Source organism: Chrysemys picta, chromosome 10 (assembly GCF_011386835.1).
Source record: "Chrysemys picta bellii isolate R12L10 chromosome 10, ASM1138683v2, whole genome shotgun sequence".
Classification (NCBI taxonomy): Eukaryota; Metazoa; Chordata; order Testudines; family Emydidae; genus Chrysemys; species Chrysemys picta.
In genome coordinates this window covers 24,670,401-24,693,212 of record NC_088800.1, presented here as the reverse complement: position 1 = coordinate 24,693,212, position 22,812 = coordinate 24,670,401, and the positions used below count along the sequence as shown (strand labels likewise).

Genomic DNA, 22,812 nt, shown 5'->3' with positions numbered 1-22,812 from the left:
CTAGTGTCCTGACTGAGGAACTATATAAAACTGGGGAAAAATACTTGTACCAGGGGGAAGATGCCCCACTCAAAGCAACCTGGCTGATCTGGCTCCTCTTACCTCCACTGTTTGCTCTTGACAGCCACTAGTGTCTCTCTTCGGGGTTTTCTGTGGAGTTGAATAATGAGGACAGCAAAGGAAGGACCAGTAATAGTTATGACTCGATAACCTGATCTTTGTGTGCCCTGGCATTTAGAATGATACTTTTAGAAAGGAATGCGGAAAGCTTCCCTTGTGGGGCTATCCTTGTTCTGTGACCTTGGTTTTTCTACTGGGAGAGAAACAATTAGACTTTTCAGTGAAAGTTCTCACAGTATTTTAGTATCAGCAAATAGATGATTTTGTTATGAAAACCCAGAGCTATGATACCAAATGTTGCTCAAAAAGCTTCCCCATTCTTGTAGATTGTATTTGTACCAGAATTTTGTGCTTTAAACTTAAATGGTTTCTCACATTTATCAGTAGTTTTTTTTTTAATATCAGACTTACAAAACCCATACATTTTGAATAGAACCAACAACAACATAGATGAAGGATTTATTTGCTTTGACAAAAATTCTTAGCCATTATCAGAGGTAGTTTAATGTTCATTCAGTAGAAGCTTGCTTGGGTTATTGAGATGGTCTTGATGATTTTAATTGCAAAAAGACTCCTTTGAGGCTTTGAAACAGGATTTTTAATTACAAGGAAAAAAAAAAGAAATTGCACCAGTCCTACTTAACATACTAAAAAAACCATGTGGAGATGGTGGGGACTCGGAACACTCTTATGTGTTGAGCTAATTAGAAGGAGAAAAACCTGCGTTGGAGATAACCATTCCATATATTTATAAACAGTGCTCTGGGTGTAAGTCCATGTGTCTCTTTCTTTTGTTTCCCATTGTAGGTCTCAGTAATTATAATATATCTCATATGTGGAAAGCACACCTTTCATTGCAAGGCACTTTACACGGTGTATGTATAGCAATCATTTAATCCACAATGGAAATGCAATTCAGCAGCTGTTTACAGCTCCTACCCATACAGATCTCTCTAGTCACCTTGTATTACATTCTGCTGAATTCACCGGAATGGCCAAATTCTACATTTGGTTATACAACTGTGAATCAGAATCACTCCAGAGCTAATTCCAGGTCAATGGAGTTTCTCTGACTTTGGCCTAACCAAGAGTAGAATTTGGGGTCAATCTAGACTTACAAGTCCAAACTATTTCAGTTCTTGGGTTATGCATATGACAGAATGCAGAGGAAAGTTAGTTGAGAAAGCAAACATCAGCCCATTCCTTAGTACAAGTATGGCCTCTCAATCTTTATGGTTCACTACTCATTTGGCAGACTACTGTTTAAGGGCCATAGACCAGGGTGGCCACATCTGGGAATAGAAATTGTACGGTGGGCCATGAATGTTCACAAAATTGGGGTTGGGGTATGGGCTCTGGTCTGGGGCTGGAAATGAGGAGTTCAGGGTTTGGGAGGGGGATCAGGGCAGAGGGTTGGGATGCGGGAAGGGGTGCAGGCTCTGGCTGGGGGTGTGGGCTCCGGGATGGGGCTGGGGATGAGGGGTTTAGGGTGCAGGAGGGTGCTCGAGGCTGGGATCGAGAGGTTTGGAGGGCAGGAGGGGGATCAGGGCTGGGGCAGGGGTTTGGGGTGTGGGAAGAGGCTCAGGGGTGCAGGTTCCGGGTGGCATTTACCTCAAGCAGCTCCCGGAAGCGGTGGTATGTCCCTTCTCTGGCTCCTACACAAAGGCGCAGCCAGGTGGCTCTGTACGCTGCCCCAGCTGCAGGCACTGCCCCTGCAGCTCCCATTGGAGTGCTGGAGGAGGCCATTGGAGCACGTGGGAGCCGGAGGGGGGCCATGCTGCGGCTTCTGGGAGCCACGTGGAGCAGCCCCCGACCCTGCTACCTGGCTGGAGCACCAGAGCTGGAGCACCCACTCCCCAGCGGGAGCTCGAGGGCTGGCTTAAAACGGCTGGTGGGCCGTAGTTTGCCCACCCCTGCCTTAGACAGTTACTCCATAAACAGACAAAGTCCCACTGGAATCAGCTGAATTTGCACATAAATTTGATTGTGCAAGGAGTGCTTAAATAGCCATATGTTGAGTTGCCTTGATATGACTCTTACTTTAAATGTCACATCAAATAACACACGTAATAACTAAAGCCTGAAAGCAGTAGAAATATTTTCACACACACACACTGTGCACTGAATCCTTTAAACCAACACTACCAATAATTCCATTTGACAAATACTGTCAGCAAATACAGATCTAGAGTGGTCTGCCAGAACTTCAACCATTTTAACCATTGAAAGCATAGCAGCTGCTACAAGACTAACCCTAAATGGTCCTCAATTTTACATCTCTTTCAAATGAAAGCAACTTCTGACAGCATATTGCCTCCAAACACCGTGCCAGTCACTGGTATAGTACTAACTCAGGGGGAATAATACCCCTTGGATTAACAGTGCAGTCAGTCATTGACCACAACAATAACAATTCTGTCCTTTAGTGCATTTTCAAATAACTTATTTACTAGATGATAGACGTCTTTACAGCTAAACCTCCTTGGGCTGTCAGTATAGTTTTATCAACTTGCAAATAACTTACTTGAAAACTACTAAAAAGATGAAACTGTTGTGCCTTGAGTTACATAATTTACCTCTACCATGGATGTGGAAAAATAAAATTAAAATGTACGGGGAACGCATGCTTTCTGATAAATCCCTGCCCTCAATTTCTTACCATCCTACAAAAATCAAGATACCAGTTTTCTTCTATGGGAAGATAGTAATCGTCTTTGTACACACTATCCGTCCATCCATCAACAATTACAAGATACAATTTGGCATTTGTTCATCATTCTTAAACCTATTTAAAAATGTTTTATTTCCAATTCACTGTACCAGCAAATATACTTAATAGACTTGAGCTGTCTTGTGAGAGCAAAGGCGATAGTTAATGCAAATTGAAACTAATGGGAGTTCACCATGGTATCATTAGTGCTAAGATTTGTTTGTAATACTGTTGTGAATCGCTACTCTGAACATTCAGCTGGGGGGAACTTCTTTTTCTATCTTCTCAGTTATGAAAAGGCTGCAGAGCTACTTCAGGAGCTAGAGCTAAAAGTGCCTGAAGCACAATATTTAACCCTGGCAGGTGCCCCTTACATTTAGGGGAAAGCCAGAGAGGTAGGGGCAAGGTGAATGACTTTCAATTACAACATGGTCCATGTGCTAATCTCGCCATGAATAGTCACTTCAGTTGAAAATTCACCACTCTCCTTTGAGAGCTAAAAATTGAGCTAAGGAGAGACTAGATGAGAGCTGGAGTCTGTGTGACACATCTTCCCGCTTAAATGCTATGCCCATTACAGTCGAAAAAAGATGACCTCCGTAAATTTGCTGCAATGGAATGACAGGAAATCACAGCACTTGTTAAAATTCTGTCTGACTCAAGGGTATGACTGAGCCTGAGAGAGAGAATGTTAAGGAATTTTTCTTTAACTGTGTATCTTGATTTATGTATCATCTTTCCTAGTCAGTTAGTTAGCTCTCTATAGCAGTGAGCCAAGAGACAAAGGTAGATGCCACATGGTTCCACAGTAATTCTATTTGGAATTAATTTTCTCCTGCCTGTATGAAGTGGCCTGGGGGAGGAAACTATTAATTAGCTGCATGATGAACTGTTATTAATATCAGTAAACTGGAGTTATTTACTGATCTGCAGCTTAGCATCTACTCCCAAACTGAAATTAAATAGCTAGGCCCAGAGTCTGTCCTTTGCTACCTGTGCAGCTGCACTGAAATCACAGGGGCTCCAGGAAGGTAACTGAGGACAGCATGTTATAATAGACTCAAGAAACGTAGGACTGGAATGGACCTTGAGAGGTCATCTAGTCCAGTCCCCTGCACTCAAGGCAGGAGCAGTATTATCTAGATCATCCCTGACATGTGTTTGTCTACCCTGGTCTTACGAATCGCCAACGCCTGAGATTCCACAACTTCCCTAGGCTTAACTACCCTGACAAGAAGCTTTTCTTAATGCCCAACCTAAACCACTCTTGCTACAATTTAAGCCCATTGCTTCTTGTCCAATCCTCAGAGGTTAATGAGAACATTTTTTTTCTCCATCCGCCTTGTAACAACCTTTTATGTACTTGAAAATTGTTATCATGTCCCCTCTCAGTCTTCTCTTCTCCAGACGAAACAAACCCAATTTTTTCTATCTTCCCTTGTAGGTCATATTTTCTAGACCTGTAACCATTTTTGTTGCTCTTCTCTGGACTTTGTTCACATATTTCCTGAAATGTGGCACCCAGAACTGGGTACAATACCCCAGTTAAGGCCTAATCAGTGCAGAGTTGAGTGGAAGAATTACTTCTCATGCCTTGTTTACAACACTCCTGCTAATACATCCCAGAATGATGTTCGTGTTTTTTTTTTTTTTTTTTTTTTGCAACAGTGTTACGCTGTTGACTTGTATTTAGCTTGTGATCCACTATGACTCCCAGATCCCTTTTTGCAGTAGTCCTTCATAGGCCCTCATTTTGTATGTGTGCAACTGATTGTTCCTTCCTACATGGAGTACTTTGCATTTGCCCTCATTGGATTTCATCCTATTTACTTCAGAGCATTTCTCCAGTTTCTCCAGGTCATTTTGAATGTTAATCCTAACCTCCAAAGCATGTGTAACCCCTCCCAGCTTGGAATCATCCACAAACTTTATAAGTCTACTCTCTATGCCATTATCTAAACCATTGATGAAGATATTGAACAGGACTAGACCCAGAACTGATCCCTGCGGGGCCCCATTTGATATGCCCTTCCAGCTTGACTGTGAACCACTGATAACTACTCTTTGGGAATGGTTTTCCAACCAGTTATGCACCCACCTTACAATAGCTCCATCTAGGTTGTATTTCCCTCGTTGGAAGGTCATGCGAGACAGTATCAAAAGCCTTACTAAAGTCAAAATATACCACATCTACCACTTCCCCCATATCCACAGGGCTTGTTATTCTGTCAAAGAAAGTTATTAGGTTGGTTTGACAGGATTTGTTTTTGACTGTTACTTATCACCTCATTATCTTCTAGGTGTCTTCAAATTGATTGCTTAATTATTTGTTCCATTATCTTTCCATGTACTGAAGTTAAACTGACAGGTCTGTAAATCCCCAAGTGGTCCTTATTCTCCTTTTTATAGATTGGCACTATATTTGCACTTTTCCAGTCCTCTGGAATATCCCCTCCCCTTCCATGACGTTATAAAATGTTTGAATAGCACTGTGTATTTATTCAGTACTTTACAAACACATTCCTTGCCCCATAAGCTTACAATCTAATGGTCCATCCTGTAATTTCTTACTCACGAGGGTAGTCTCATTCACCTTAATGGAACTACTTGTGTGAGTAAAGGTTTGTGAGTTTGTCCTAAATAAAACCAAACAAAAAATTCCCAGGGCACACAGACATAGGATAACAGTTTAAAAGTGTGAGGGTGTGGCCATTATTGGAAAACAGTAGGCATGATGAATTACCATAACAACGTGGCTCCAAAATTTCAAATCAAATTAAAATACAAATCAGTGCTCTCAGGCTTTAGCAAGCTTACAATTTCATGATTTTTCCCCATTTGGACGTGCAAAGATGTGGTATTGAATAAACATTCCAGTTTAAGTGTATGAGAATACCAAAATTTAATATTGGATAATAAATTAAACAGTGTTCAGTTTTGAGACTGACATAATTAGCAACAAACAACTCTGTGGACCTTTGTCTTCAAAGATGTGCAGGTGTATCTGAGAGCCACGACTGTACATCTCTCCAGATTCCTGGTTAGACAGGTGTATAGTATTTTGTGTTTTCTATCATTTCCCAGATGCTCAGCAATTCAGGCACTTGTAGTAGTTCTAACACTATACCCATTGGAGTATGTATAAGTTCACTGAATGCAGTAGATATTTACATGTGTGTGTGGGAGAGTATGGCTAGAATATATAATGGTAATGATCATTAACCAGTAATTTTCCAATTCTTTAATCTCCAATGCACTGTTAAATTTATAATTCAATTCAGTTATTCAGTGCATCAGTTCTGGTTCAGAAAATTATGACCCTTTACGAGCATTCCCTTTCAGTTGCTTTACTAAAAGCCATACATATGAGGATACAGCATTCATGCATTAGGAGGAATTGTGATGTGTCTTTTTCAGAGAAGTTGTTCTTTGATTTTATTTCCATCAATCTTGTGCCTGAACTGTTGCCTCAATATATACAAATATCTTTCTTCTCTAGCTGATCCACCACTGAACAGGATGCTACACCACAACTGATAGGCACAGATAATTTATTGTTGGCTTGTGTATCAGAATGGATATGGGGAGAAGGGCGGGGGGAAAGAGGGAAGAGACTATTTTCTGCAGTCTTCATAAAGGATTTATTGATTCTGCTGAGCCTCCAGAAGACTTCTCAGTAACTAAGATTCAACAAAACAGCTCTTAAAGTGTCCTTTTAGTGTCTCATTTCCAAGTGATATTTTTTGAAGGGACTTTTAATGCCAATGTATAAACCATATAGGAGATTCCAATCTCATAGGTGTAATTTCTGAATTACACACACACAAGACAACAAAATCAGACAACGTATGGATATTAATGTCTAGCAGAATTAGAAATAAGTTTTCAGGTAATTTCAGAATTAAATGCTGACAACTGCATCTTTTGCTGCTGGCCCCATCCCAAGCATTTATTTTTTATGGAAATTCCATCTTCCTAGAAGACTATACTACCCGTTAAGCTGGTAAGATTCATTTGACAGATCTCTCGGTCAAGGGGCATCGAAGTCATGGGTTCATAGTCCCACAGAAAGGCCTAGCAGTGTAGTACAAGTGCTGCACTGTTAAAGGTGGTGCCATTTCAATGTGACATACTGCAATCTTTTCTGGTGTTTATCCAGGTGGAAGATGGCGCTCAAGGCACTTTTGAAAAAGTAGAGGTTAACCGTGGTGTCTTTGGCTATTTCAGAGTCCATAATGGATGCTGGGTTTGGCTACACAGCTGGTTTTATCAGTATTTAACTCATTGAATTATTACTACCTGTTTTGGCACATGTTAAATATAAAATGGACTAATTAAAACCAACTTCTACTACGTTACATTTTGGGGCTCTTTGTTTTCTGTTGGTGAGCTTTATCACTTTAGAAATATTACTTTATTATGACCTCTCTTGTCCCACTCAGGTAAAGTGTTCATATGTTTGTGACCTCTGGACTAGACTATTACAATAACTTGTTCTGTGGTCTCTCCCTGGTGTTACAATACAAAATGCAGATGCTATAGACATATATGGCAACAGCCATAGCTCATATTCATGCCAAACCACACTTGTCCAAAATTTTTCTTCAATCTTGAAGGCTTTATGCTTGTGTCCTATAAAATGCAATACAAAATATAAAACCATTCTGTTTAACCCTTGAAGCATTTCTGTAACTCAGTCCAACATGTTTAAATATGCCATTAGCTCCTTAAGTGCTGTCACATTGCAGACTACTGTCAATGTGGAGCTCCTGGCAACTACAGATACATATCATATGGGTTGAGAAATTGCCATAAAATGGTTATTCCTTGCAGCTTAGAAATTCTTTCCCTTCTTAAATTGGTGGTGCTGGTGGTAGTAGTGGGGTCTCCTGCAATGTTTAAATTAAATTATATTCAATCAATGCATATTTTTAATATCTTAAAAACAATATAAAATGAATAGGGTTTAAATTGTTTTGAATCAGTTCCGCAAGCGATGAGAAATTAAATCGAAGAAACAGTTAACAGAAACCCATTCATCAATGTTTTTTCACAAGAGTCAGAAAAATGACCTAATATATAAATGCAAATTAGTTTTTTAAATAATGAAATGTTTACTTTTCGGAAGCCAAATATATCAGTCTTTTAGCTTAGTCAGTAGCGATAATTTATGCACAGAAAATGTTTGACTTCAAGCTGTATACACTGAGGAATAGCATTTTATTTGCATTTTGATCAATAGCTAAATATCATTTTATAACAGAGCTCTGAAATGTAAGGATAACACATTTTCCACCTCAACCTGTTATAAGACAAACCCTGATACAGTAAGTAAATATTTCTTTGTTAAAAAAGAGGAAACATGAAGGTACATCATAAACTCTTCACACTTGTAGTTTACAAAGTTTGGGATTTTGGTTACTACACTGTCAGATGATTTTTGGTGTGCAAAAGTAACAAATTCCTTCTTGCTAGCAGCAGTGATATATTTTCATGGCAACTTCAATACTTATCCCTTTATAAGTAGTTCTGCATTAAAAACATTTACCTTATTTGGTGACTTATTAATACATTATACAGCAAAATGTACAACATTTTACAACATAATATACAACAATCAGAAAAAATACAACAAACATGCTTTAGGTAAACAAACAGGAAACCCATTTTTTCCTGTAGAATCCAGCCTTTCCTGTTTAACTTCAGGCGCCATAGTGGAATGCATTAAAAAATGTCAGTAGATTAAATGTGTACGATCCTCTGCCTTTTATCTAGAGGTAATGCTCAGTATTAGAGGAACTGTGTCACTCTCTGATGGTCTCCTTTTCTATTTGAGATTGAGTCTATTAATGTTCTATCATGTTAAATCTTGTTGATTGCTAATAGTTTTGTGCAAGGCAGTTTGACTTTCACCTTAACTGTATTAATCACTTAAGTGTCAGCCAGTGTTCACACACTGAGGTATACCTTTTAAAAGAACAGCTATTTAAATACATAGAGCAATATGACTTATCATGTACTTCCAAAGGGCCACATGAATGTTACTTCAATGGATGTAAAATATGAGCCCAATTCAAGCCTGGTGTATCTTTGATTAAATTACTAGAGCTCAAATAGGGATCAATTTGCCCCCAAACGTTTCAGTGTACAGAGAATATCAGAGGGTAGCATCTGAAGAAGTGAGGTTTTTTACCCACGAAAGCTTATGCCCAAATCTTTAAGGTGCCACCAGATTCCTTGTTGTTTTAGTGTACAGAGAGTACATTTAAAACATCAGTGGGTGAGATTAGTTTTAATGGGAGTAGGGCATCCAAACCCCATAGGCAGCTTTGCAAATCTCAGCCAGGGTCTGCAACCTACATTTAGTAGGTTTTAATACTCGAATCCTCAGAAATGTCTGAAGTAGACTTCAATAACCTATCTAATTAAATACTCTGTTTGACATTCAATGGCTATTTTATGCTATAAAATACTTTAGCTAAAAGGGTTTTTGGGCTGATGGCAAAAAATGGGTTTTTCTAACCAGTGAAAACATCTTTCCTAAATAAATATTCTGCAAAGTATAGACACAAATGGGGTAACAGTTGATAGATGGTCAGCTCCTTTCCCCACTCTCTGAGATCTTAGTTAAGTACAGCCAACCTTCTTGAGAGACTACAAATTTTCTCTAAATTTTGAGCTCTACTTCATGCCTGAAAGAGTGTTTTCACCAAGAAGATTTAAAAATATTGAAACAATCCATGAAAATCTCTTGAAAGGAAATTCTGGAAAGATTTACCTACATGAGGTCACATAGACCTAATCAACAAACTGGAATCAAGTCCACCAATGTTCTTATGTTCTTCCACCCCCCCCCCAATCAATAAAAATACCAAACCAATAACTGAATAACAGTTGAAACCAAAGCCAATGGAAAATGTGTGTGCGCATGTGCCAGAACATTACATTATATATAGTATGAGTGCATTAAGAAAGTAAGTGCCTGATTTATTATAATTTTGCATGTATTGTTCACATATGAAACCTTATTTTTACAAAAGATGCAAATGTTTAAGGAATGTTAGAGACACTAGAATCCATACTTTGATATATTGTAATGCAACACTGCACCCCACTCAATTGGCTTCACAGTGCAGTTTATGCCTACAGGCACATCAATAATGTCAATTGCAAAACTAGAAGCAGTTTCTTTCATACTTTATTTTACAATTTCTCACTAAATATTTACAGGACATGGATTTTGCTTCAGTGCAATACATAGTAATGTTGCATAAGTACAAACTGTTGAACTTTTCTAAAACAAAAGAAATAAAGCACTTAGCTGATATTACAGCTAAGTATGTAAAGCAACATTTATAACTTTCAGAGTGAAAATGCTAACAGCATCATTACTTTTCGTAAATGATTTCTAGAAACAAACCACAAACCAGCCTTACATCTTTTGAACTATTAACTCTTATACAGTACTGTATCATTTTAAAAATATGAAATTCTTGTAAAGCATGTATACTCTATGTATGGCAGTCTTTTTCTACAGATATCAACTTACCTTCTTATACAAATATGATGTTGCCTTGGCAGTTTTGATGAACAAAGTTATCTCAAGATATCTAACATCAGTAACAAACTCTGATAAGTGAAGCTTCTTGAGAACTTGTGTTAACAGTATTTCTTCACAGTGATATTTATGAAAGGTTGGAAAAAGGTTAGCATAAAATATTTCCACCCTTTTTCAGTTTGTATGCAAAAATCATTACTTTATATCAGTAATTATAAAATTACAAACACTTTCTAGAAGTAACTGTATCTGTAGTTATGATAGAAAAGTTATTGGTAAGATACCTAAAATGAGGTTAGCATAAAATGATTATGAAATTAGATAAAATTATTTATAATGATAAGGGAGGTAACTCAATTCAGACATGTAGAAGCAACTCACAGTAATTTAACAGACAACTAATTAATCAACTCAAAAGAATAATCTTTCATTAATAAATATTTAATGTGAAGGAGTTGCAATGAGATGAACTCAACTTTTTAAAATATGCCATTAATAATAGACTCTTAATCCTGGTTTTGGCACTTCATTGTAACAATTACTTTTCCAAAGACCAAAATATGTATAAAAGGTGTACAGCGCCTCAACATACCTTGCAAATATAGTACTTAAGTACTGGCAAACACTGAAACAGAGTTAATTAAACATTCCCACTGATTTGCACACGCATGCACTATTCAGACAACAACATTGTATCTATGTTCTTGACGGTGTCACCCTTGCATTATTTGTGATTCAGACAGTTTCTTCCACAGATCTTGTTTCTGATTTAAGTCTCACAAATTCTTTAGCAACTTCATCATTGGTCCTCTGAGAAAGTATTCTAAGAATTGTCAACCCAGTGTCATCCATAAAGATATTTTTCAGCAGAGGATACCAGGATGCGCAGCTACCTTTCTCTGCAGTATTCTGTAGCTGGATAACTGTCATTCCTACAATGCGATCTTCCCTGGCAAAGCAGTAATCTTTCACAGAGAGGTGAAGCTCATAGGCTCTCAGCCCTTCTTCATTACTCAGAATGCTGTGTGGTTTAAAAGAATGGATTTTGAAAATGGACGTTAGTTTAATTCCCCCAAGGGGTTAACATGGCTTAGAAACCCTTTTAAAAAAAATAATATGCATTTCAGAGAGAGTTCTACATCTGTGAACAAAATATTATTGATTTATAAACTGTACATGTATTGCTCCTGGAAGGTGTTGAGAGAGCACCCTCAGTTTCCATAATCAGACCCTCTGTTCCTTTTCTCCAGAAATATTTCAGATGATCAACATTTTAATCACCGCTGTTTAAGCATTGATAGACCAATTATGTTTTTTTTAACCCCAAACAGAAATGTTTAAACTGATGTAAAACTACAATTCAGAGGAATTCAGAACAGTATCTCACATGTCTTTAAAGCACAAATAACTTTTTATTTAGGCTCTTCTCTCCCTCTCCCCCCCCCCCCCCCCCCCGTCCAGCTAAAAACGATTTTAGATTCTAGTAAATCTTTGATCCATTTTCCCTACTTTATTAATTTTGAATTTAATGTTGGGGCAAATGGTTTTCATATGGCAATTTTATAGGGGAGGCTCTGCATTCCAAGGTGTCCGTTTTCTAAATGTTACTTATAGAGTAATGTGATCGTATCCTCTGTGTATTCAATATAAAATTGTGTATCAGTATTTGGTATTGAGCTTCTACCCTGATTGCAAATTTTATATATATGATTCAATGTATGGGTGCCAGCTGTTTTCCAGTGGTAAAGAATTGATTAGCAATATTTATCAGTTACATCCAAAAAACATGCAAGCCTGATGATCTACCTAGGACACCTGTTCAACACAACATAAACCTTTTTCAATCAGATGACCTTTTTCAATCAGAAAATGAAAAATGTTTCTTTTAGTCTGAGTCACGTATTCATTTAAACAAAATAATACCCACAATTTACTATTCTTGTTATATTACATAATAGCACAATGTTTCCTTTCTAGGAGCCAAGTTCTGGTCCCTTCCCTTCCACCCCAATAAATGGGTGATAGACAGAGCAGTGGGAATCAGTGAGATTGGAATGCGTCACAAGCCATGGAGCAGTTTTGGAGCGGTTAGATGTTCCCTCACTATGCCCTTAAACCTTTCTGTGTACTAGGATCAGGGAGACTCCATAATGTTCTATGGTGACCAGTGGATCTATCCTCTGTGTGGCTCTCTGCATTCTGGTCCCCGCCCTGAACATAGGAACTGCCTTGGCTTTGCTTCAAGGCCTTCCATGTCCCCCTATCTGACTGAAGGATTTTGTCTTACAATACTTTTTTGCTATACCTTTACTCCCAACTCTGTGAGGTACAGCCTCTGAATAGAACAGCTTTCTAACAAAAAATGTTTAGCTTCCAAGAACAGCATTATACCCTCAGAACACATAGTTACTGTACTAACTAACCACCTTTTTATTTTAATGGTTGGTATTATAATGGCTTTCATTTTTATTTTAACTACTGTAGATCTAAGCTGAGATGAATGCTGCATGGAAACCATTGGCAGAGATGGATTATAGCTTAGATATTACAGGCAGTGCCTAGGGCCAGAGTGTCCAGTATTTACATCAGAATCTCAGATTTCATTTAAAATAGTGAGTTTCTAGTTCTTGTGGCCACAAAGAAAAGTGTGAGAATGTGACCTGAGTGTGACAATACCGTGAAGTCTGCAGACAGTCTGAAACAATAGCTCTGAAAGGGATGAACTGTGTCCCATGTCTCTCTAGGGAGGGCTAGCGCTACGACCTACAGCCTGGGAGTCTTGCCAACACAACCTCAGCAGAAGAGTTTTTGTGTGTGGCTGACACCGCCCACCTTAACAGATCCACCGTAGCTGCTGGGTTGAGTACTGGGAGCTCCTTCCTAGCACTCATGCCTCTCAGAGGAGAATGAGTCTAGAGAGGCAAGGCTGCTCTTTGAATGGGGATGGGAGAGACATGACCCCAACTGGCTGGCCGGCCTTGCCTCTCTAGGAAGAGAGAGGCACCTTAGCACTGGCACTCCGAATAGGTGTGGGCCCATATTGGTGAGGTGGGGCTATGGGGGAGGGCTCTGAATTGCCTTTATCCAGCCCTGATGGTTGTTTTAGGTTTCCACAAGTGTGACAAACCCAGGCTGGGGGATCAGTTGGCCAATGTTGGCTTGGGACGAACCAGAAAACTCTCACTAAACCCTCGCAAAACAAGCTGGTTTTGTAATCATTGGTCCCACTTCCCCAAACCCAGAACAGGCATTTTCTCTATTAGCACGGTGTGCGTTTGGGGACATCTGTCCACAAAAAAAAAAAAGAGAGAGAGAGAAGGGGCTGGGTGGGCCAGAAAGGTTTGTGAAGCAGCAAAATGACTGGAAATGTTTCCTTACTGACTGCTGCTGAATTTGTGTGTGGACAGGCATCCTGCTCTCCTGAAAATATGTCTCATAGACACATGCTAGGGCAGTGGGCCTATTGACTGGTCCCTCAAAGAAACAGGAGGGGTGGGATGGACTAGCTCCCATCTCTGAAAGAAGGGGAGAGGCCAGCTGATTGTACCACTATAGACTGTAGAAAAGCATGTCACTAGGCCTCATATAGATGTCAACATAAAGAAAGAAGGGATCCTAGGGTCTGTTGCTGAAGGAGTGAGGGAGCCCCCTGCTTGCTGAGAGGATTCCTAGACCAGCCTGGGTCTGATCAAAGTCTTGTACGAGTTTCAACTTTGCATTGAAACTCAGTGTCAGTTAAGCCTGGTTTCAGGTCTCAGTCTGAAAGTTCACAGCAGCCCTAAGATTATGTACTGTTTGATCATAATTTCCAGTCAAGTGGCTGTATATTTTTTTTTCCCTGTGTAAAAAAACAAAACCGGGGGAGGAGGGGCAGAGGGATTTGGGAAAGTAATGGCTAAAATGTGATCTGCTGTCGTCATGATGCTAATTTTTACGCAGCTTTTTTTTCTGAAGCCTCAATTTGGTTGTCAGGCTTCCATTCTGATTTAGCAACTGTGACTGCAGTAGGTACCTTCCCCAGATAATGAAAGAGAAATTGGTAGGTTTGTAATTCTCACTATAAATTTATAATAACAATTCATCTCTAGCACCTTTCATCTAAGGAACTCAAGGCACTTTACAAGCACTTAAGTTCCACAATATGCCCTTCAGAGTGTTAAGGGTGAAATTCATGCCAATGTAGGGGTCCAAACAAAGCCCTATGCACCGCTTAAGAGCTGCATTAAATGGTGTGCAGCACCTGCAATGGGGTTAATTTCGCTCCAAGTCAGGGCCGGCTCCAGCATTTCTGCCGCCCTAAGCAAAAAAAAAAAAATCGCGACCGGCGGCGGCAATTGGGGGGGGGAAGCCACGATTGGCTTCGGTGGCAGGTCCTTCGCTCCTAGAGGGAGTGAGGGACCTGCAGCCCCCGAATTGCTGCATGTGCCGCCCCTCTCCCTTGGCTGCCCCAAGCACCTGCTTGTTAAGCTGGTGCCTGGAGCCAGCCCTGCTCCAAGTGCTGGTGGCTAGTTGTAGTTAAATATAAATGTACTTACGTTATGGTTGGGCCAAACCAACTGGAGAAACCTGCCAGTTCTGACATTGCACTGGCAAGAACAATACTATGCATTGCTACTGTTCCTATAATACTGTCTTGGATGCTTTTACTGCAGGAAAGCATATCATTAGTATTCACTGTGCAGCACACAGTAATCCCCTTGTAGGATAGACAGAGCTGTAAGGCTCCAGGACTATATATATGTGGAGCTTTGTTTCATGAAACTCATTGCATATTTTGAGTTATAGCTGCAAGATTTCACTCATTCTGAGGCACATAAAACAAGTACACAGGGCAGGTTATCACTAGAGGAAGATTTACATGATTTTCCTTTGATTTAAAAATGAAACAGCGTGCCAGGCAGTCTAGAATCCTCTTGACTCTAATGATATGCTGCTATGCTGTAATCCAAATAGAACATAGTTTAGGCTTTAATCACTCAAAAAACCTGTATTATTCTAACAGTCTAGCATTAAAAAAGATTTAGAAAGCAGGCATAGCTTGAAAATGTCTTTCAGCCCCATTTAAAAAAAAAATCCAGCTACCCACCTCTGGAAGAAGTTATTTGGTAAATAAATTTGTGGCATGAAACAGATTGGGGATACTTCTTAACATTGATTTCTGCTTTGCCATTATTTTATTATGAATGGTAGCAGCAGAGATATTAACTACAGGTTGAGCTATTCCATGTTGAAGTCAATGAAAAGGCTCAGTTGGACTTCAGAGGGCATTGGATCAGGCCTATGTTAGACTGGTGAATAGTTCAAAGGTTTTGCATGAATAGATTTTTACTACCAAAAAATTATTGTAGATCCTTTCAATTTCTTTCATGCTTAAAGTTAACCTGCTGATTGCTACTGGATGTTGTAGACAGAGATGTGGAAAACGTAGGCCCCTTACTGCTCAGTATCCTCTACTTGACAGATCCATTTGTTATGCTGCTGTTATTAAAGCAAAAGGCTTGTGAAGCACGCGATTAGAGAACGTGAGTTTTTAATGTTACTGCCAGTGCTCCCTCTAGTAGTGATGATTTCCTCTTACTTATTATGTAACTAATCTTACAAAGTAAAGACAGATCCAATGAAGATAGGTACTTGAGGATGGATGGGTGTCTACCAATTTGGAGATTAAGCTATTTATAAAGAATGAAAAACACTAAATATATTGACTATTTTGATGCTCATCCAGTCTGGTGCTAATTGTATTTAGTTGTTCCCATCTTACCCAGCTTTAGATCCTTAAGATCGTCCTACTGCATTACGTGATTCTCAGCGTCTATCTTTGTTTCAACTACTGTGCTTTTAAAAATAAAATTTTAGGAAGATAATTGTTGGCAATTGCCATTAAACATGTTTCAGTCTTCTAAAGGGATGCCTGTACTTCATGTGTCCCCATAACCCTGGAGTTGTAGGAAAAGGGAACATTTGTTCTGAATACATTTCTCTTGTAAACAGACCGCTGCTTTTGTTTGTCTCTGTGCAAACACATCAAATAAATGAGAAGAATAATTTGTTACGAAGGGACACATTACACATCCCTCTTTCTAAAATGTGGCTTAACCCGTGAGGACACTTGCCAGTTCTAAGATGTTAACCACCATCAGATTGCTAGGCTATTAAGGGCTGCCTAAGGGGGTTATAGTGGTAGGAGCAGGGAAGGTTGCTGCCCTTGGAGTTGGGATCAAGTAGGGATTCTTGCTAACAGAGTGAATTCAGACTGGCTTTCCTCAGCCTGCCCTCCTAGCTGCTATTTATAAAATGTCTTTGAGGCCAGGAACCAACACTGATGAGGCAGTCAGGGCACAGATATAGTGCCAGACTGCACCAGAACAGCATTCCAGCACTTTTATACCACATGTTGGAGGTCATGTCACATAGAGCACAGTGTGACCTTGCACATCTGCATGAGGTCATACCAGTGGGAGCACTCCAGTAGTGTACAGCCCATTGAGGACTATACCACTGAGTTGGGGCAGAGGAAATCACTGGCATAGAGCCTCAAGCAGCTTCATGGTCAAATGTAGGGCTGATGGTCAGAAGAAGCCAAGAAAGTGAAACTCCCAGCGTGTGGAGGCAGAGTGTGGTCTTTTAGTGCTTGGGAAACGGGCAGGCTCTAACAGAGGTCTTAATCTAGAAAAGGAAGATGATGTAGAGAGCAGTTAAAAGGAATTTGGTGTGGAGAATTGCCAAATTTAGACCCCTAAATCAAATATAAAGGTTCTTTGGCTTCTGGGGATTAAGTAAAAGTGGTTATTAATAGCAATTGGTTATCATTTTACATCTTCAGACCTTTACAAATATTTAAGGCCCAGATTTGTAGAAATGCATGTACAACTGGCATTAGCAATCGAGGTAACTGCACATGCAAATGACCAATTAGGTATCTAACGTCTCATCTGTGTGTGCAAATGAATATGCATTTCTAACTAATAATCCCCACAATTCCCAGAATGTCCTTAATTCCAAGTCCACTTGTCTTCCATGTTTCAGAAACGGAACTTCAAAAAGGAGTGCTACAGGCCCAAAACACAAAGATCAAAATTAATCCCTGGGTAAGACAAGGCTATAACCCAGACTTTCGAACACACTATATACTGAAAGAACCTTAGTTTTGAAATCGCGTCTATACTTATGGTCTGTGAAATATGCAGTCTTGGACTATAGCATTTTCAGTTCTCACAGCTTTAGCTGCAAAATTAATTGTAACAATTTATATAAAATGGACAGCTAAAAGAAAAAAAAGACTTACAACTGGAATGTTTCATTGTATTTTGGTGACCAGGTGTTGCTCTTTGTCTTGGTTCCATGTTTTCTCTTCTTGTCACTTAGGTTAGGACCCAATATACAGACTTCCACAAATGGCCGGAACATAGCTGTTGTTTGCCAGTTTAGGTTATTAATTGCTACAACTAAAGAGAATAATAGGAATTAGATATGCATTTAGAATCCCAATGCAAAATATTAGTAAATATTCTTGCTTAAATACATAGTAAGGCTTAGTGTAGCCGATGAGAGGTCACAGAAGGATGACCTGAGATCTTCCTGGTAGATAACCTACACTCTACAAACCAGCAATAGCTTTGTCTGCTCCCCACTGAATTAGGAGTATGAATAATATCAGTTACAATTCCAGCAATCTGCAATTTCACAAATTTACATTCTCACCTGGTTTGGTCTGCCAGATTCACTGTATCTTAAAAAAAATCAGCAGATATGAATCTAAACATAACTGGTTTTCTGTGGACTTTAGCTTCACCAATACAATGTTGGACAGTATTTATTACAAGTTGGATATTTTAAGTCTTGGGGCAATTATTCAATATCTAACTCTGCCGCAGCATTTTAAAAACTAAATTACATGCCTGAAGTATAAGAGGTGTTTCTGGAACATCACAACTTATGTGTTGGTTGGGTGGAACTGTTTAATGAATTTCAACTGTGTAGCATGCTAGCAAATACACACTGAAGCCATGCTGCATACTGACCTCTCCAGACACAACTCCCAATGTCATCAGTAGGGGCAGAGTATGGCCCTGAGAACTTTGAAATCCAGACACAGCCTTTGCTATTATTTTTGTTGGGAAGGAAGTACATTAATACCTAAGATTTGCTGTTTTGTGATTAGAACTTTTTACTTCAGGTTTCCTTTCTAGATTCTAAGACCGGAAGAGCTCACTATCATGATCTAGTCTGACCTCCAGCATAACACAGGCCATAGAGCTTTCTCTAAATCAGTGTTTCCCAAACTTGGGACGCCGTTTGTGTAGGGAAAGCCCCTGGTGGGCCAGACCAGCTTGTTTACCTGCCGCGTCCGCAGGTCCGGCCAATCGCGGCTCCCACTGGCCGTGGTTCACTGCTCCAGGCCAATGGGAGCTGCTGGAAGTGGCGGCGCCGGTAAACAAACCAGCCCGGCCCGCCAGGGGCTTTCCTTAAACAAGCGGTGTCCCAAGTTTGGGAAACACTGCTCTAAATGATTCCTGTTTGAACTTGAGTATGTCCTTAAGAAAAACATCCAATCTTGATTTTAAAATTGTCAGTGATGGAGAATCCACCACAACCCTTGGTAAATTATCCCAGTGGTTAATTACCCTCACTGTTAAAAATGTACAGCATACTTCCATCCTGAATTTGTCTATCTTCAACTTCCAGCCATTGGATCTCGTTAGACTTTTGTTCCCATTATCAAATATTTGTTCCCCATGTAGGTACTTATAAACTGTGATCAAGTCAATTCTTAACCTTCTCTTTGTTAAGCTAAATAAATCGAGCTCCTTGAATCTGATCACCATAAGGCATGTTTTCCAATCTTTTAATCATTCTCATGGCTCTTCTCTGAACCCTCTCCAATTTATTGACATCCTTCTTGAGCTGTGGACATAAGACCGGGAAACAGTATTCCAGTAGCGGTTGCATCAGTGCCAAATACAGAGGTAAAATAACCTTCCTACTACTTGAGAGTCCCTATTTGAAACTTACCTTTTACAGTGACTCTATGTTCTCCAGTTCCAGGATGTGTAAAGACATCCACCTGTACAGAGATCTCACCTACTGCATTATTGGTCGAATGACCTGCAGAAGTAAACAGTAGTTTAATACTGCTGACTCCTCAACAGCTCAGGGGAAAATAGACAGTACCAGTATGTTACAACAAGATGCAGGTGAACAAATAACTTTATATTAATGTAAGGTGAATAGTATGTTCTCTCATTTCCCCCCATATTTTCTTTTCTTAACCATCTGGAATATATTCAATGTCTGGATAAGGTGAGATGATAGCTTTATAAGTGACTTTACAACTGTTGCACATTGTGACCACAAACATCTGCTTCCTGTGTGTATTCTCAGTAGGACTGGGAGAACCTGTCATTAGGAACTTTAAATTCAGCCCGTGATTCAAAAAGTTGGTGCCAACATGAAATTTGGTTGTTTTGCTGAGTTCTGTATGTATGCGCACATCCAGGTTTTCTTGCATATATATATATATATTTGCAAAATTGCTCCTGTATTATTTAAGGAGTGCCAGAAAAGTGCATCTTCCTATGAAGTCAAATAAAGACAAATGTCTTTGTCTGTGGGCTGGACTGTAACAGTACAATCTGCATAGGAAGGTGCATTGTACAGTTGCACTGTCCCAGGATTACACAAGGGAATGAACTGTGATTTAGGTAGCCACGATGTGATCCTTAGTTAACCTGAGGCAACCATTTAGTACACACAGATTTGGTGGGGTTAAGAGTGCAGAGTCAAGACTCCATCCTTACTTGACCACCCCAGCCCTGTCCAACCATTCCCCTTCCACTTGCTTGGGCAGGGAAGCAACGGGACCCCAGAAAAGCTGCTCTCCCATTGCCTGCGAGCCACAAACACAAGTAACCCATGCAGGGTTTAAGGGGATGCCTTACACTCCTGCTCAGGAGCATTGGGCAAGTGACAATCTTGCCCTAAATTAAAGATCCCAACCAATGTGTTTGCCCTGTTTTTCCTTTCCCATACCCTAAAATGCTTTTCTAGACTTCATCATCTCAGTGGCTTCCTTGAAATGTGATTCTACAGTGATGCTTATTGGTCAGGTTGGAATAATCCATAGTTACATTCTCTTCATTGGCTCAGCATTGCAAGGACAATTAAATACCCTTATCCCATGGGTTACTGCATCAAAGAACAAGCTTCTTTTCTGATCTGTTAAGATGTGGGAACTCACCACTCAATTTACTTGATCAGAAACCTTGAGAACAGAACACTCTATTTGCCAGCTGCTAAGTGAGTTGGGCCACAATGCTGTCAAGAGTTCACTTATTAAAAATCATAATCAGAAACCACAGATTTTAATTAAAACAGTATTTGTTTTTTTTTAATGTCTTAAGCAGTAGAGACATAGCTGCCACTTCTGAATCTCAGGGTGTTCATACAAATGTTGCTTCTAGATATAGTCCGATATCAACCAGATGGTGTAGACCATTTATGACATGTGTAAATAGGCAATTTGTTACACAGCGGGTTTTAGTGATAAGAAGTTTAGCTTCAGTGGCAGCCATTAGACTTTGCAGTGCAGTTTGATAATTCCACAGAGAAATGTTTACTATCTTAAGTCCCTAATTAAACTACTGACTCATCCAGTTCACAATAAATGAAAAGTAAATAATGCAAGTTACTTCATCTTTCATCAATTAGTATTAATAAACATGTTAAAGTAGTAATAAAATAGTTCAAGAACAAGTGAATATCTAAACTCAAAAAACTGACTAACCAGTTTCAACAGCTTCCACCACTACTGAGTTTCTCTGACTTTCCTATAAAACCAGCCTTTAGCAATAAGAAAGGAAACTGTTATATGCTAGAAGTGATGTATTTCAATCTGATTTTTCCTTCTGAGGGAAACAAAGTGTTCTCTAACCCATTCATCACTGTCCAGCCTTTATTTGTTAGCAATGACACTCAATTTCTGCTTCCTGGAATAACAATTTTTAGCTGAACACAAAATTGTATGTAAAATATTCTGTCAAGAAAAATAATGCATTTAAAACACAGCTGTCACGACCACTACTCTTGCAGGACCAGATTCTGCCCGTTTACCTGTTTTGAGTAGTGCATGTGTATTCCTTTTGATTTCAGTGGGGCTACTTAAAGAGCTTGTCTTAATTATGAAAAAAGGTGTGTCCTTAACTCAAGCGTGCTTAGGCTTTAACTTGACCTGCTAACTTGTGTGGAAACTAAAAACTGCCGTATCTTCACTAGGATTTTACCTCAAGTAAGCTAACTTGTTAGCTAACTTGAGTTAAGAACATACCTATTTTTCTGTAGTGAAGACAAGGGTACAGAGTAAAGAACTATTCAAAAGGTAGAATCTGGTTAAGCATTACTATCGTCTAGTTAATGAAGTTCTTCAGGTCAGAAGAGCTCTGTGAAGCTCAAAAGTTGTCTCTTCCACCAACAGAAGTACGTCCAATTTCCAATTAAAGACATTACCGTACCCACCCGTGGCGCTCTCAGTTGCAGAAATCAGGAATATTTGGTGAACAAGTCTCCCCTCCCAAAAAAAAAGGTTGGGGGGAGGCTACGTTAGCAACAGATATTATTTGCAACGAAACATTTGAAGTCTCTGCTAGACCTGATCAAGGTTTTTGCCTCATCTAAGAGACAATGCATGTGACCCTAGATCAAATTGGGACAAAATCTGCTCTCAGTTACAGTAGTGAAACCCCGCACTAGCTCCATTGAATTTAACTCCAGTGAAGTTCTTCATAATTACTTCAGCTAACCTGAGAGCAAAATGTAGCTTACAGTTTCTTACAGCTGTCAACCTAAGCAACATATTCCTATCATGAACTAGAGTCCTTTTTCCTACAGAGTTTTATTTTCCCCATTTGTGGCCGTTAATATAGAGAAGCCCTTTAAAGGGTACTGCAAGTTTTGTGTATGCCTAGCACATTATCGATAATACGGTGTGCTGTAGGCATAAGAGAAATCGCATACTATATTTAAAAACATCAAATAATGAGAAATTTTAAACCAAAAACCACTGCAGTTAGCACAGCTGCTTTAAGCACAACAAACAGGAGAGTCCTTGCTACAATTCATTTTAGACCGCATAAGCTGACTTAATACAAAATGTTGAAATGAAAGTATTTATTTATTTTTCCAGTCTTCAGCCCTCTTTCTCATTGAGCTACTGAACAAGTTGGATAGAGATCTTTAGAACATTTAGCATTTGCAAATGTCAACTATTGTAGCACTCCAAGAAATATCACAGTTCATGCTAAAGTCTCTGATCTGTGTGTGTGTTTCCTTTCTTACTGCCAGACTCTGAGAGGTCACAATTCAGGAACAGCCTCCACAGTACGACACTCTTAGCAATTCAGATTAGTCTAGAGGAAGGTGCTTTTACCCT

At 39.4% G+C, this 22,812-nt stretch overlaps 1 protein-coding gene and 1 long non-coding RNA gene across 2 annotated transcripts in view; one reads left to right on the top strand and one right to left on the bottom strand.

Moving 5' to 3' along the window:
• Positions 1 to 22,812, top strand: part of LOC122174057 (uncharacterized) — a 246,653-nt gene that overhangs the window by 175,034 nt on the left and 48,807 nt on the right. The gene's annotated exons all lie outside the window — the stretch shown is intronic.
• The window catches only part of UNC13C (unc-13 homolog C), a 402,369-nt gene continuing 389,569 nt past the window's right edge, over positions 10,013 to 22,812 (bottom strand). Inside the window, exons 31-33 of the mRNA XM_065558178.1 lie at positions 19,401 to 19,493; positions 17,674 to 17,833; positions 10,013 to 11,409 (exon numbers count right to left, since the gene is read on the bottom strand). Coding sequence (XP_065414250.1) covers positions 11,124 to 11,409; positions 17,674 to 17,833; positions 19,401 to 19,493 — 539 coding nt within the window. The 3' untranslated portion in view covers positions 10,013 to 11,123. The remainder of the gene's footprint in view (positions 11,410 to 17,673; positions 17,834 to 19,400; positions 19,494 to 22,812) is intronic.